Source organism: Haliotis rufescens, unplaced genomic scaffold, assembly GCF_023055435.1.
Source record: "Haliotis rufescens isolate VD_foot unplaced genomic scaffold, xgHalRufe1.0.p SCAF_10, whole genome shotgun sequence".
NCBI lineage: Eukaryota > Metazoa > Mollusca > Gastropoda > Lepetellida > Haliotidae > Haliotis > Haliotis rufescens.
The window spans coordinates 34,900,834-34,916,251 of record NW_025963780.1 but is presented as its reverse complement, the minus strand read 5'-3'; the positions used below and the strand labels follow the sequence as shown (position 1 = coordinate 34,916,251).

General features: G+C 42.5%; 2 protein-coding genes across 6 annotated transcripts in view; both read left to right on the top strand.

Moving 5' to 3' along the window:
* The window catches only part of LOC124131019, a 48,301-nt gene extending 39,157 nt beyond the window's left edge, over positions 1–9,144 (top strand). For all 5 annotated transcript variants that reach the window (XM_048389892.1, XM_048389890.1, XM_048389885.1 and 2 more), the window contains 8 exons: positions 1,658–1,776; positions 3,344–3,475; positions 4,210–4,350; positions 5,137–5,310; positions 6,063–6,264; positions 6,949–7,055; positions 7,704–7,897; positions 8,749–9,144. In XM_048389892.1, coding sequence (XP_048245849.1) covers positions 1,658–1,776; positions 3,344–3,475; positions 4,210–4,350; positions 5,137–5,310; positions 6,063–6,264; positions 6,949–7,055; positions 7,704–7,891 — 1,063 coding nt within the window. In that variant the 3' untranslated portion in view covers positions 7,892–7,897; positions 8,749–9,144. The remainder of the gene's footprint in view (positions 1–1,657; positions 1,777–3,343; positions 3,476–4,209; positions 4,351–5,136; positions 5,311–6,062; positions 6,265–6,948; positions 7,056–7,703; positions 7,898–8,748) is intronic.
* A 2,760-nt stretch (positions 9,145–11,904) lies between these two features.
* Positions 11,905–14,752, top strand: LOC124131018. The gene is made up of 2 exons (XM_046494081.2): positions 11,905–12,353; positions 14,010–14,752. Exons 1-2 carry the CDS (start codon positions 11,912–11,914, stop codon positions 14,057–14,059), a joined length of 492 nt encoding a protein of 163 aa, XP_046350037.2. The 5' UTR covers positions 11,905–11,911; the 3' UTR covers positions 14,060–14,752.
* Positions 14,753–15,418: the final 666 nt, after the last annotated feature.

Sequence of the window (15,418 nt, the reverse complement as noted above, 5' to 3'; positions counted from 1 at the left end):
ACAGTGTCCCAATGTCTGTTGTTATCACCAACAGACATGGCGGAGTGGACAGTGTCCCAATGCCTGTTGTTATCACCAATAGACATGGCGGAGTAGGCAGTGTCTCAATGCCTGTTGTTATGACCAATAGACATGGCGGAGTGGACAGTGTCCCAATGCCTGTTGTTATGACCAAAAGACACGGCGGAGTGGACAGTGTCCCAGTGCCTGTTGTTATGACCAATAGACATGGCGGAGTAGACAGTGTCTCAATGCCTGTTGTTATCACCAATGGACATGGCGGAGTAGACAGTGTCTCAATGCCTGTTGTTATCACCAATCGACATGGCGGAGTGGGCAGTGTCTCAATGCCTGTTGTTATGACCAATAGACATGGCGGAGTGGACAGTGTCTCAATGCCTGTTGTTATCACCAATAGACACGGTGGAGTGGACAGTGTCCCAGTGCCTGTTGTTATGACCAGTAGACATGGCGGAGTGGACAGTGTCTCAATGTCTGTTGTTATGACCAATAGACACGGCGGAGTGGACAGTATCTCAATGTCTGTTGTTATGACCAATAGACATGGCGGAGTGGACAGTGTCCCAATGCCTGTTGTTATCACCAATAGACACGGCGGAGTGGACAGTGTCTCAATGCCTGTTGTTATCACCAATAGACATGGCTGAGTGGACAGTGTCTCAATGCCTGTTGTTATGACCAAAAGACATGGCGGAGTGGACAGTGTCTCCATGCCTGTTGTTATCACCAATAGACATGGCGGAGTGGACAGTGTCTCAATGCCTGTTGTTATGACCAATAGACATGGCGGAGTGGACAGTGTCCCAATGCCTGTTGTTATGACCAAAAGACATGGCGGAGTGGACAGTGTCTCCATGCCTGTTGTTATCACCAATAGACATGGCGGAGTAGACAGTGTCTCAATGCCTGTTGTTATGACCAATAGACATGGCGGAGTAGGCAGTGTCTCAATGCCTGTTGTTATGACCAATAGACACGGCGGAGTGGACAGTGTCCCAAAGCCTGTTGTTATGACCAATAGACATGGCGGAGTGGACAGTGTCCCAATGCCTGTTGTTATGACCAATAGACACGGCGGAGTGGACAGTGTCCCAATGCCTGTTGTTATGACCAAAAGACATGGCGGAGTGGACAGTATCCCAATGCCTGTTGTTATGACCAAAAGACATGGCGGAGTGGACAGTGTCTCAATGCCTGTTGTTATCACCAATAGACATGGCGGAGTAGACAGTGTCTCAATGCCTGTTGTTATGACCAATAGACATGGCGGAGTAGGCAGTGTCTCAATGTCTGTTGTTATGACCAATAGACAAGGCGGAGTGGACAGTGTCCCAATGCCTGTTGTTATGACCAATAGTCATGGCGGAGTGGACAGTGTCCCGATGCCTGTTGTTATGGCCAGTAGACATGGCGGAGTGAACAGTGTCCCAGTGCCTGTTGTTATGACCAACAGACATGGCGGAGTGGACAGTGTCCCAGTGCCTGTTGTTATGGCCAGTAGACATGGCGGAGTGGACAGTGTCCCAATGTCCCAGTGCACAGAACATTTGTCTGATGGTAGTATTGTTCAGACGGCCAACTTCTCCCCACTGCACAGAACACTTTACTTTAGTTATCTGATGATATGTTTTTCCAGGCGACCAACGTCACCCCAGTGGCTGGGTATGAAGAGAAAGGGGAACAGTAGGACTGACTATGAATGGGATATGGACAAAACGCTTGTGGGTGCAAATGGATACTCCAACTGGTACAAGGGTAAGTGAATGCGTGGCTTGTGGTTTTTGATGGATATTCCAACTTGTGAAACCGCGAATGTATTTGTTGCTTGTGTGTTTCAATGGATCTTCCAACTGCTGCAATGGCGGGTGTTGTTTGTGAGTTCCAATACTATTCCCACTTGTATAACGGTGAGTGTAAACGCTGTGTGTGGGTTTAAATGGATATTCCAACTGGTGTGGCGTCGTGTGCATGTATTACTGGTGGGTATCAATGGAAATTCCACCTACTGCAAAGGCGGGTGTATACGTTGTTTGTAGGTATCAATGGAAATTCCATCTATAGCAAAGGCGGGTGTATACGTTGTTTGTGGGTATCAATGGATATTCCAGCTATAGCAAAGGCGGGTGTATACGTTGTTTGTAGGTATCAATGGAAAATCCATCTATAGCAAAGGAGGGTGTATACGTTGTTTGTGGGTATCAATGGATATTCCAGCTATAGCAAAGGCGGGTGTGTACGTTGTTTGTAGGTATCAATGGAAATTCCACCTACTGCAAAGGCGGGTGTATACGTTGTTTGTAGGTATCAATGGAAATTTCATCTATAGCAAAGGCGGGTGTATACGTTGTTTGTAGGTATCAATGGAAATTCCATCTATAGCAAAGGCGGGTGTATACGTTGTTTGTGGGTTTCAATGTATATTCCAACTATTGCAAAGGCGGGTGTATACGTTGTTTGTAGGTATCAATGGAAATTCCATCTATAGCAAAGGCGGGTGTATACGTTGTTTGTAGGTATCAATGGATATTCCAGCTATAGCAAAGGAGGGTGTATACGTTGTTTGTGGGTTTCAATGTATATTCCAACTATTGAAAAGGCGGGTGTATACGTTGCTTGTGGATTTCAATGGATATTCTAACGGGTGAACTTCCGATTGTATGCGTTGCTTATGCGCTTCAATGGAGGCACCGGAATAAAAAAAACATTCATACGACAAGTGCTTGGGTTCAATTTTGCGGGGAATTACATGTATAATATGACTGCACATTCATTCAAGTTCATTGTATACTGAGAGCTAAGAATCGCAGAAGTGGATTTAACACTGTGCTTTCAACATGACGTATCCACGTACATTATCTTTCCAAGGAAAATTATATCCGAAATGCTAAATCATAAGTTCATGTTATGAAACTCGGCTTTCAACATGTCCTATCTACAAGTATATATTTTATCAATCCAAGGTTAAAGCATGTCCGTCGTGTTTGATAAGAGGTCACCTGCTCTGGGTTGACAATCGAGTGTTACAATGGTTAATCAATATAAACTGTTGGGCAAAATAAAGTGCACACGCATGTTTGATGGTAGCGAAAATGAAACATCCGCAAAATTGATGTTCGATTGTGATGCATTGATACGGGTAACATAGTTGTGTTTTGAACCCTAGGCTTGTATCGTCGACTGTTTTGAGGCTAATAACGTTTTAATAACGTTAATTATGTTTTTGTCAAATTCAATTTTCAAGTCTGTGCGCTTTTGCAAGGCAGTTTACTTAATACTGTATCAAAATCAAATGTGTCATTTTTGCACCAAACCTTTGTCCCAGGCACGCCACATCACAACAAAAAGAGAAAGAATGCCTATTGTCGTGGAAGCAACCAACAGATGACATGGCGAGCTCAGAGATCTAAGAGCCACAAGCCATTTTTCCCATTTACATGTCAGAAGGCAATTCCAGGTAAACACAACAACAATTAAACTTGTAAAACTTTCAAAGAAGATGATCGTCACGATATGGCTGAGATATTGCCGATGTGACGTTAAGCTTTAACACACTCACTCAAAGAAGATGATGTTGAGTCACTTACAATGTCACAATTCAATATATTCGCTGCACTTCAAATTACAGGCTTAAAATGCTCTACTTACTTTCGGACATAATTTTTCCGTAACACCCTTCATCAGTTGTGGAGATGTTTTTGTTGCATTGGTTAAATGCTGTCAATAACCACTGTATTTCGGACATGAGGTTTCCGAAGGATACATAATAAGGTTTATAAATGAGTGAGTGAGTGAGTTGGGTTTAACGACACTTTTAACAGTATTACAGTTATATCACGGCGTGTCAGGTTAATGTGGGAGGAAAGCCCGAAGTGATGCAGGTCTCAGACGTTTACCGCTTCGGTGAAACCCAGGACCACGGTATGGTGCTGACAAACCTAGAAATATAATTGGGACGAACCGGGATTCGAACCCACGATCAAGGTTTCTGGCGTGCCTAAGTGACGCAAATCTGCACAGAGTACCCCTGGCCCCGATTGAGATGAACGTGTTAGTATATAAGTGAATAGTATACAGATTTCGTTAATCCGGACATCTTTCCCAAGGGTATGGTAAAATGGGGTTTAACGTCATATTGGTGTTGTTTCCAAAGGATGTATAATAATTTGACTATCTATCAATGTTCCTAAGAAAACATCCCGTGTGTTGACCGACTGCCAAACTGTGAGGCTGTCGTTGTCGAGACGCCCGAGGTCTGCCAGAACTACACCGAGTCCGGCTGGGGGGAGCAACAGTGCAGGAAGACGTGCGGAGCCTGCGGGGACACAGCCGGTGAGTAGATGCAGGTGGATTCCTTTCTTTCTTCCGTAACCCAGCAACACGCCATCCGTAGCTGTATGACGTCGGCCTGTCAATAATCATGTCTGGACCAGACATCCCAGTGATTGGCATCATGGACATCGATACATTGGGATACATCATGTCTGTTATAGCACGGCGTGTTTACTTTGATGTGCGCAGCTATTTTGATTTCAGGGGAAGTGTTCATTTTAATCTGGTATTTGTGAGCTGATACGGTTAATTGCCGCGTATTTCAGGTATTTCAGTTGCATCACGGCGTGTCAACTTAAAGTTGGAGGTGATGCCGGTACCTGTTCACAACAGATGTAATTCAAATTAACACATCGTTTTTAGTTTTAACAAAATCAGTTAACCCGGTGTCGTGTCACTGGATTGTCTGGTCCATCACTTGATTATCTGGTCAAGATTCGATTATTACAGACCGCCTTCGTTTGGCAGGAAGATAGTACTACTGCCGTGTAACGTCAGGCTAAAAAAAATGACTTTTTATGCAAATTATGCGAGTGGTGGGTATTATTGGTAAAGCAGGACATATTTACCCTTTCAGCAAACACCTGGTGTTATCCCTGATTTTCAGTGAGCCATACGTAAAGTTTTCTTAGCTATTTTGCCCTTTACGCTCAATGAAATCTGTTAAGGCGGATAATCGAGACTGGTTTTACTCTGACTTTGACGTTTCATATTTAACCATGGCAGTATGTTTCTTCGTGCTTAATCAGTCATAGGTAATGAATTATTCTGTTGTTCTGTTGACAGAGTGTACAGTCCCTGCTGCTGGGGGTCACGCCGAGCTTCTGACCACAGGGTCAGTGCACACAGGGGAGGTGGCGTACTACGAGTGTGAGGAGGGCTACACTGTCAGCAAGGGGAGTCTTATTATGGCGTGTCTTCCGTCAGGCAAAATGACCTCCGAAGCCCCAGAATGTGTTGGTGAGTCTGTCCATGAGTGTAACACACTATCTGGGGGATTGTTTATGGAAGCTGATACCGTAAATACTGAAAAAACATATGTGTTCTCAGGGAATCGTTCACTGGATATCTAGAATGTTCTGACAAAATATTGACATTTGACTTGAAAAATAATTAATTTTTTTCTGCACCCTTCCAAAAACTAAAATTGTATGTCGTGACTGATAATAAAATATTAACTCTCAAAATATAAATGCGTCAAACATTCAGACGTTTACCAATTTGGTAAAGGGGCGGTCGGGTAACCTTGTGGTTAAAGCGTTCGTTCGTCACGCCGAAGAATCGGGTTCGATTCCAGACATGGGTATAATGTATGAAGTCAATTTCTGGTGTCCCCCGCCGTGATGTAGCTGGAATATTGCTAAAAGCGGCGTAAAACCATACTCACACACTCACTCACTTTGGTGAAACCCACGATCACACATATGATGCTGACAATTCTAGAAAGATAATAGAGGCGAATCGGGATTCGATACATTGTAGTGACAGAAGGGTTACACGTTATTTAGATTCCACTCTTCTCTCAATAGATTTGTTACACCCTAAAGCATTTTAACAAAATCCGCCATTTGTTAACATGTCGGACGCCATGCCTCTTGAAACACAGTTTGTGGTGTGACGGGGCTATCATAGGCACGTGACCCTGGTTAGGTTCCCAATAGTACTGAGGTAAGTTTACAAGTTCAGAATCATTCTAGCATGTGTTATTGCAGAGAAAGGAAGCGTTATAAGGCCAAGTAATAACAATGACATCCGACCCAGAGGCGGCACCTTCGGTTGCTACGTCTCCTTCACTGGCAACGACGACATGTACGTGATTGATGCCCCCGGCAAGGTCATTGCCTGGGAGTTCTACCTTCTGTTTGCTGGAACAACTGTCTTCCAAATATGGCGGCCTACCGATGACCCTGCTGTGTAAGTTGATAACGCCCTCGTTTGTTTGTTTGTCTTTTGTTTAACGCCGCACTCAGCAATATTCCAGCTATATGACGGCCGTCTGTAAATAATCCAGTGATTGACATCTTGAGGCATCAACCTGGTCAGCGAGCCTGACATCCGGGTCCCGCCAGTCGCCTCTTGCGACAAGCAAGGGTTGCTGAAGACCAACTTTTGAAGAAAGAATAAATGAGTTCCAGCAGTATCACGGTTTTCGGACCCTAGAAATACGGGGAATCGAAACTGGACCTTGACAAGCTAACCTTTAAACTACAAGGATGCCTCATATATCATCACCATTCCCATGACATCATCATTTCATTACATTCACTTGGTATAACGTACTGTGAATATATATTCCCTCAGAACAACGCAATTACTTCTCTTCACGAGAATAAAACATTAATGAATTTCATGAATATGTTTTCGCCCAGTTAAACATATCATGAACTATATATTTACTGGAAATAATGTATTAATGTATCTAAATGAATACATTTTCACTTGATATAACGCATGATTATATATTCATTCGGATTAAAGTATTAACTTCCCTTAATGAATATTATTTTCCATTTTCACTTGGTATAACGCATTATGAATATATATCTACTCGGAATAACGTATTAACTTCCCCTTACCACCATACTTATTTTTACACAGACTGACGCTCGTTGGCCAGAATTCGATATCCGCGAAGGCTGTCCGCCCACACGTTGTCAACATTCCCGCTGGAGAACAGATTGAAGTGGAGGCTGGAGACAGAATCGGTGGGTTCGACCACGTGGTGGCGAGTGAGTGAGTGAGTGAGTGAGCTGGAGACAGAATCGGTGGGTTCGACCACGTGGTGGCGAGTGAGTGAGTGAGTGAGCTGGAGACAGAATCGGTGGGTTCGACCACGTGGTGGCGAGTGAGTGAGTGAGTGAGCTGGAGACAGAATCGGTGGGTTCGACCACGTGGTGGCGAGTGAGTGAGTGAGTGAGTGGGTGGGTGAGTGAGTGAGTGAGTGAGTGAGTGGGTGGGTGGGTGAGTGAGTGAGTGAGTGGGTGAGTGAGTGAGTGAGTGAGTGGGTGAGTGTGTGAGTGAGTGAGTGATTGAGTGAGGTTTAACGCCGCTTTGAAGCGTATTCCAAGGATATATATTATCACGGTTACATTACATCATTCCTTTACTTGGTTGGAATTGCGAAGCCTAATGCCAACCGTGCACCCTATTCTATACAAAAGTACTTAACAAAATTACGGGTTATATATTTGGTGACCTTAACTTTCCTCTTGAGGTCAATCACTGGACTGTCTTGTACAGACTCGATTATTTACATACCGCCGTTATATAGCTGGAACATTGTTGAGTGCGGTAATGAGTAACAAGCAAACAAACAATAATCGTTCCATTGATTTAATTTTTGCTCATTTCAGGTGTGTATAACCCGTATGAGCGAGCGGGTATTGCGTATGACACGAACAAGGCGCAGGGTGATGGCAGTCTCAAACTGGCCTCGAATGTGTGGTATGCCAGTGATTTCGTCGTCAACAATGACTACGAGTTCAAAGCAAGCAGCCCTTTGAGGATAATGTCCTTCAGGGCTATCCTTGGACCCAAATAATGCAAGGTGAGGACAAGAGTAAGTGAGTGAGGTTTTACGCCGCTTTTAGCAATATTCAAGCAACATAACGGCGGGGGACACCAGAAATGGGCTTCACACACTGTACCCATGTCGGGAATCGAACCCGGGTCTTCGGCGTGACGAGCGAACGCTTTAACCACTAGGTTACCCGACCGGCCCGGTGAGGATAAGAACTGGACCTGCATATACATGTGTATACACCCGGAAAAAAGATTTCCAGTGATCCATTCATCTAATTTTCACAACTATTTTTATCTTTACGCCAAATGTAATCTGTATCGGCAGATAATCTAGACTGGTTATTCTCTTGCATTGATTCTTTATATTTATGACATACGTTGTAAGTTATTTGAATTCCCGACCGCCTCCGTGGTCTAAGAGCATATGACACATTATCACCACAAAATATGTTTGTAAAAAAGGTGTAACATGATTATTACTCGTGTTTCGTGTTGAACTTTATTAACGGGCAATGAAGAACATTATGCATGTTAATAGTGCCGTCAATGTATTGGTACCTTTCAAATATTGGAGACCCGTGAAGATTCCGGGGTAGAATAGGTCTTCAGCAACCCATACTTGCCGTAAAAGGCAACTATGCTTGTCGTAAAAGGCGACTAACGGGATCGGGTGGTCAGGCTCGCTGACTTGGTTGATGCATGTCATCGATCCCCATTGCGTAGATCGATGCTCATGATGTCAATAACTGGTTGTCTGGTCCAGACTCGATTATTTTACGGACTGTCGTCATATAGCTGGAATATTGCTGAGTGCGGCGTTAAACAACAAACAAACAAACAAACAAATATTGGATACTATAAATTTTATTTTTTCAGATTCACCTGACATATCTCGTTACGAACATACACTCCGATAGTGTCCCAAAACGAACACGACCCGTCTACAACTGATACTGTTTTGAAATTAATTTCTCATTTCCTTCTGTCGATCATGATACATTATTCATACGCATACTGATTATCGTTCTATGTGAACCAATAATGCAAGATCTCATACGTTCTAATAGGGTGATATCTCCATTAAGTCCGCTCTACGAATACAAACGAGTTATATTCTGATTAGGAATATATTGGATTCATGTGTTAGGTTAACTTGATGTTGCTTTATTTATGTTGTTATGTATAATGCCCCGCTTTTTATTGACCTTGGTTTGTATGTTCACTGTGCTTCTGAATACTTATGCAGCGCTAAATAAACTTTATGCAAGTAGATACTTTGGGTTGTTTCTCACTTTTTCACTGTTATGGTTGAGTCCGGAAACTCACATAAATGAGATCGATAACGTTCTCAGAAGGATCACACGACCATTACAAGGAGATGGATGAGGCTGACAACCCCATTGTCGTACGCCGGATGCCGAGCCCTGTTAAGAGGTATTCCAGATCTAGATGCGGCTGTCCTGCACGCTGGATGCCATGAAATGTTTTTTTTCTGGTTCGCAGACGCCAATATTTCGATGATGAAATTATTTTATAATTTTCGTCCTTTTTCTTGTAAAGATTGAAAATCAATTAAATATATAGTCCAATGCTTATGAGTTCGAATGGCCATGCATTCTATGTGGAAATCCCAGTCTAATTACTTCTACAGCTGTGTACACTGATATGACTCAAGAGTTGTTGAAAAGAATGCCAAGATAAATGAACTCAGTCTGGTATGCAAGTTGCTTAAAGAGGGGGGCGGTCGGGTAGCCTTGAGATTAAAGCGTTCGCTTGTTACGCCGAAGACCCATGTTCGAGTCCCGACAATGTGTGAAGCCCATTTATGGTGTCCCCCGCCGTGATAGTGCGGGAATATTGCTAAAGGCGGAGTAAAACCAAACTCACTCACTCGCTTAAAGAGGGGTGGGGGGTGGTGGTATCCGGGAGGATGAGATGACATTATGGTTGTTAACCTGAGTGATGAGGAAATATGCGCAATATCAATAGCCTATTATGATTATGATTCTAATAGCTAACACTTCTACAAACAGTAAACAACAAGTTACATGCGAACAACAAACACACCGAGGGGATTCCTCAGTTCGACGTGAAACAACAAACAAACACGAAACACAAACAGCAAACGAAACGCTCATTATTGGACCAACGTTAATTGTCAACTTTTGATTAAATATGGTCTGAATTAGCCACGAATTGAAGTCGTTGTGATTAAATAACAAAGCCAAGTGTTACCAGCTGGAGTGCTAATTGAAGGTATGAAATGATGATATGTAACCAACATGGGATATATCGAAATGTTTTTGGTCTCCTACAGAAAATGATCAGGTTCGATTATCTGCCGACAAATATATCATTGAAATTCAGTGATAGCACCTGGTGTTCGCGTGGCGGATAGCATGTCCTTCTATATCGCTTCAACCCTCCAGACACAAGTTTCATAAAAGAAAGTGCCAGACATTAAGGAGGTGTGAAACTCGAGTGAGTGAGTGAGTTTTGTTTAACGCCGCTTTTCATAGTATTCCAGTTATATCACGGCGTGTCAGCTTAATGTTGGAGGAACGCCCGAAGTGATACAGGTCTCAGACGTTTACCACTTTGGTGAAACCCACGAGCACGGATATGGTGCTGACAAACCTAGAAACATAATCGGGGGAACCGGGATTCGAACCCACAATCATAGGATTCTGGCGTGCCCAAGGGACGCAACTCTGCACAGCGAATCGCGGCGCCTTAGACGACTGGGCCACCCGTGACCCCTGTGAAACTCGGAGATGAGGTCATATAACGGGATTACATCGCATATCATGTTGGGTAGGGACGCGTTATAGTTAGTTATTACCTCTGAATGTTTGCCATACCATTTCTAGAATGACTTAACCAGACCGTTTACGGTAAAACGATAATTGTTATGCTCAGTTGTGAGTTGAGGGTTGACATCCCTATCAGTACACTATCCTGGGGAATACATTTATATAGGGAAGCGGAGTGCGGAGCGATATTCGACCATAGTGACGATACGGACTTTGCCTGGACTTTTAATATCATCATATCAAACGATACATCGAGAACATTTGGTTCGAGTTAACGAATGAATATGGTTTTCTCCTCTTTTTCAACCCGAACTTAAAATTATTCAATTCAAAATCCACCATCGAATATTTAAATGTCTATCAAAACGACCACAATTTTCTATCGGATCGATATTTTATCGATACACTATTCATGAATCAGGGCCACCTACCCCAGAGTGCGCATGTTTAGATATTTGATAAATACATGCACTTACATTAAAGATATACAGACAGTAATATTTTTTACTTTCATAATTTCATGGGTAGATTGTTCCACGAAATACATGGACGTAAAGACCATAGTGATTCACAGACACGTGTGATTGACATAGTCGGAATCGTACAAAGAACTCTGCTTTTAGCATCGATTTCTTATGCATATTGAAAGGATGTTGTCGCTTTATGATATGACTAATTTTATAGTATATTCATTAGTGTTAGATAGAATATTGATAAATTTATGAAATGATTGTTCTACATATAAATATATGTATGTTTTAGCTAGTTAGGTGTTCATGGTTAAGTTCTAATGCATGTCTATTTATGCACCAATAATGCCACAGTGTTATATCAATCCATTACCAATAACACAATATATCAGCATCGAGTGGCTGAGTACCATTGCTAGTACAGTATGGCCCACTATCCCCATCCCTATCTCTGATAAGTAAAACTCTCCAATCCCATTGCGTCAGCTAATGAGGAACACATGTCCAATATCGATAGATCGATTCATCAAACCATTCTAAATAAACAGGGTTGAGCCAAAAATCAATCAACAATACGGAAACAATCTGTTTCTCATTTTACTGGTTGGTCTGGTGACGATTGAAGAAAGTGACAATAACTTCCAAACAGTGACGGATATTGCCCCAAGTTGCGAATTAATAAATCGACTAAATCATAAAAGCAGAACAATACTTGCATATTGCAGCACTTAACACGCCAGGAGGAGGTCAATAGTCATGTTGGATTTATCGAGTAGTCACAGACCGATAGATGGTGAGCCCCGTCACGGGTTTTGGTTGCTAGAATTAATCGTGAAGTTCAGCTTCACAGACCTTCATACAACAACGTCAATTAGAACTAAGGGACGTAACATCATGACGTTACTATACGTTGTCTACCTTCTGATGGTGGGGTGTTCGGCGACGCTGTATCAGGGGCTGTTTTCCGGGGCGCCATCCTGCAGGAAACAACACGTGTTTGATGAAGTCATTGTTGGGATTGTACCAGTGTCCACTCTCGCTGAGTGTGTCCTGGAGTGTCTGGGGTACCCCAAGTGCCTGTCCTTCAACTACTGCACGGTCGACAGCGTCACCACGTGTCAACTCTCCACAGAACCTACCGACGGCACGTGTGATCAACTCAAGCCTAAACCTGGATGTAACTATTACGAGAAGGCAGGTAATAATAATTCTACTGCACCAGGTACCATTCACAAGACCCGGAAGTTATTGCGAGTCAGTACGCAAGGAAAGTTAAAACGTTATTCCGAGTCATGTATACTATCATACATTGCCCCTTATCTCAATGTATAATATATATGGACGGTTGACATTTAACGACTAACGGGATTTGGAGGTCAGGATCGCTGTCTTGGTTGATGCATGTCATCGTATCCCAATTGCGTAGTTCGATGTTCGTGATGTCAATCACTGGATTGTTTGGTCCAGACTCGATTATTCACAGACCGCCATCAAATAGCTGGAATTGCTGAGTGCGGCATTAAACAACAAACAAACATAAATAGCATTCACTATGTTTAATATGATCACACATAACACAGCAAAAACACATTGGTTTCCGGAATATGGATACCAACAAGAAACCAAATGGAAAGTTAAGTATCTTGATGGGTTCGTTTGGTTAACAATTTCTCTTTAATTATTAATTAATGGTTTCCGTGATTTGGTCTGAGAAACAAATGAAAACGTTTTCTGTTGGTTCACGGCGATAATTCTATCGATTTCTAATCTCACTAAAATCAGAACGTAGTTCTCGCTAACGCTAAACAAAGATCTGAGGACATCCCATTACGGGTCACGTCAGAAAGACCGTTCATCCGACCGATCAAAGCGTCGCTTACCAGATCATGAAAGTGACAGTTGGAATGTGTTTTCTAATCATGCGACCTCGAAAACGTTAACACGGGGTATTCCGAACGACAGTTACGGCCCGTACGACCGATTCCGTCAAAATGATCGTCTATCTCTCGCTTCCGTGGGATAAACATTTGAACGGAGGAGGCGTTGCACAGTGCGTAGGAAGCGCTGCCATACAATCGCAACCATATATTAGACATTCCGGAATGTTCTTTTGTTCAGTTTTCAAAATTTTAATCGAGAACAGTGTCACCATAGTTTTCAAGCGTAGTCTGAAATGGAAGTTACCAAGTTGAAACGAGTGCCGTAAAGCTCGAGAAAACTGCTTTCTAATTGGCTGATGTCGACTTCTTGTTTGTCAGTGGTCGGTCAAAGTTCGCGAAAGGTCGTTCTGGCGTGACCCGTAATGGGATGTCCTCAGATCTTTGTTTTAGCGGCAGCGAGAACTAAGATCTGATTCTAATTAGAGTAATCGATTTCGTGCATTCCGTTTGGCTTTGGCCAAAACGTAAATATATATATATTCTGGAAGGTTTGCCAATAGAAGGGGTCGTAGCTAGCAAGATACTGCTGCTGAATGAGATGCGTTTACATCTGACGCCTTGAAGAGTGCGTGATGATGACAGCTCGCGATCCGATGTAGTTTGTTCAGTAGTGCTCATACCTCTCGTGTTATATCTACTGTTACGCAACTCTTTTGTTTATCACAGGTGATCATATCCGTGAATCACCTGTCTTACAATAGAAGTAACACATGCTCAGGTGTTCATACACGTGAATAGGTGTTCATACAGACAAGACGTGAAAGTTTATTCCGCTTCTGCCAGTGTGTAAATTAGTTAATAACCTTGACCTTGAGGATCACGTCAGATGAACACCCGAGTACGTGCATTGCACCTTGACCCTCGAGGTCAGGGCTGGAACATGTTACTCATTACTCCAACGTGTTTTGTTCCAGCTGTGAGTATGGTGTCCACTGCTAAAGTGTCAAAGTACAGCCTGCATTGAAGACAAGGCCATGGCCGTTAGCTGGAGCAGACGACAGTTGGCGGAAACAGCTGGATCTGTAAATATGTGTGTTTATAACAGAAGTACATTGTGTATATCAATCCTCATTAGCAACGGGGCGGTCGGGTAGCCTAGTGGTTAAAGCGTTCGCTCGTCACGCCGAAGACCCGGGTTCGATTCCCGATATGGGTATAATGTCTGAAGCCCATTTCTGGTGTGCCCCGCCGTGATATTGCTGGAATATTGTTAAAAGCGGCGTAATACCATACTCATTCATTAGGAACACGCATTAAAAATGAAGTTTTCTAACTACTGTGGATACTCTTAAGAAACATCGGCATGAACATCGCGTCTTTGGACGGAAGACAATGGACGGTCCACCTGAAGAGGAAGAATCCATGGAACAGAGGTCTGTGGTGGAGTCATTTGTGACCAACTCGTGTTATTCCGGGACAAGCCGAATAGTGACTCGTGCCCCTATCGTGGCCGTTTGTGCGACGGGGTTCCGTCTAAGAGCAAAGGGGCATAGCTAAAAGAATTGTCAACTCGTTGCGTATATTCACGTATATTTTCCCCATGTATTATTATATATAACATGTAATTTAAAGCACATCGGGACATGCGGTATTATACAGTATGACTGAACACATTTAACTGTATCTTGGGTATAATTCTAGATGCAAAGCATATGTAAATATATAAAAATAATCTTGAGGGATTCTTTGACCGAAGAACTACGCGCATTTTGATTTGTTGTCGTATTTTCGCACATAACATTCATATTAAAACCCTGTTTTTCAGGAACACCCAGCGGGCACATACTGTTGCGTAGATATACATAAGACATAAAACAGACAAGATATATTCAGTAATTAGGGTCGTCGGTCCAAATGTAAATATGTAAATAATAACAATAATTTCAATAATTTATATTTAATTGATCATAAATGAAAATAGCATAATCTAAGGTTCTGAGAAAACCCAGTTGCCATTCTGATACTTTTATCTGCTGATGACATAAAACTACGAGGTACTGACTCCTAGTGGTCGTATATCGTTCATATATCATAAAAACGAAAACAAAAAATTTCAACAAAACACATCAATCACTGGATTGTCTGGTCCAGACTCGATTATTTACAGACCGCCGTCATATAGCTGGAATATTGCTGAGTGTGGCGTAAAACAACAAACCAACCAACCAACAAAACATCTCTCATGAAAATAGCAACATATGCTAAGTCTATTTGATAAGGAATATTTAAGTATGTACCACCAACCTAAAATAATCACACCTGTACTTTGATAATAGTTTGATTAAATACATGGGCATGCCATACGATAGGGAGGGATTTAATA

Bases quoted from the DNA above. Each gene is read 5' to 3' on its own strand.
- LOC124131018 (XM_046494081.2), top strand. From the start codon at position 11,912: ATGTTGGATTTATCGAGTAGTCACAGACCGATAGATGGTGAGCCCCGT. The intron at 12,354-14,009 runs GTAATAATAATT...GTTTTGTTCCAG, and splicing joins TAACTATTACGAGAAGGCAG to CTGTGAGTATGGTGTCCACT.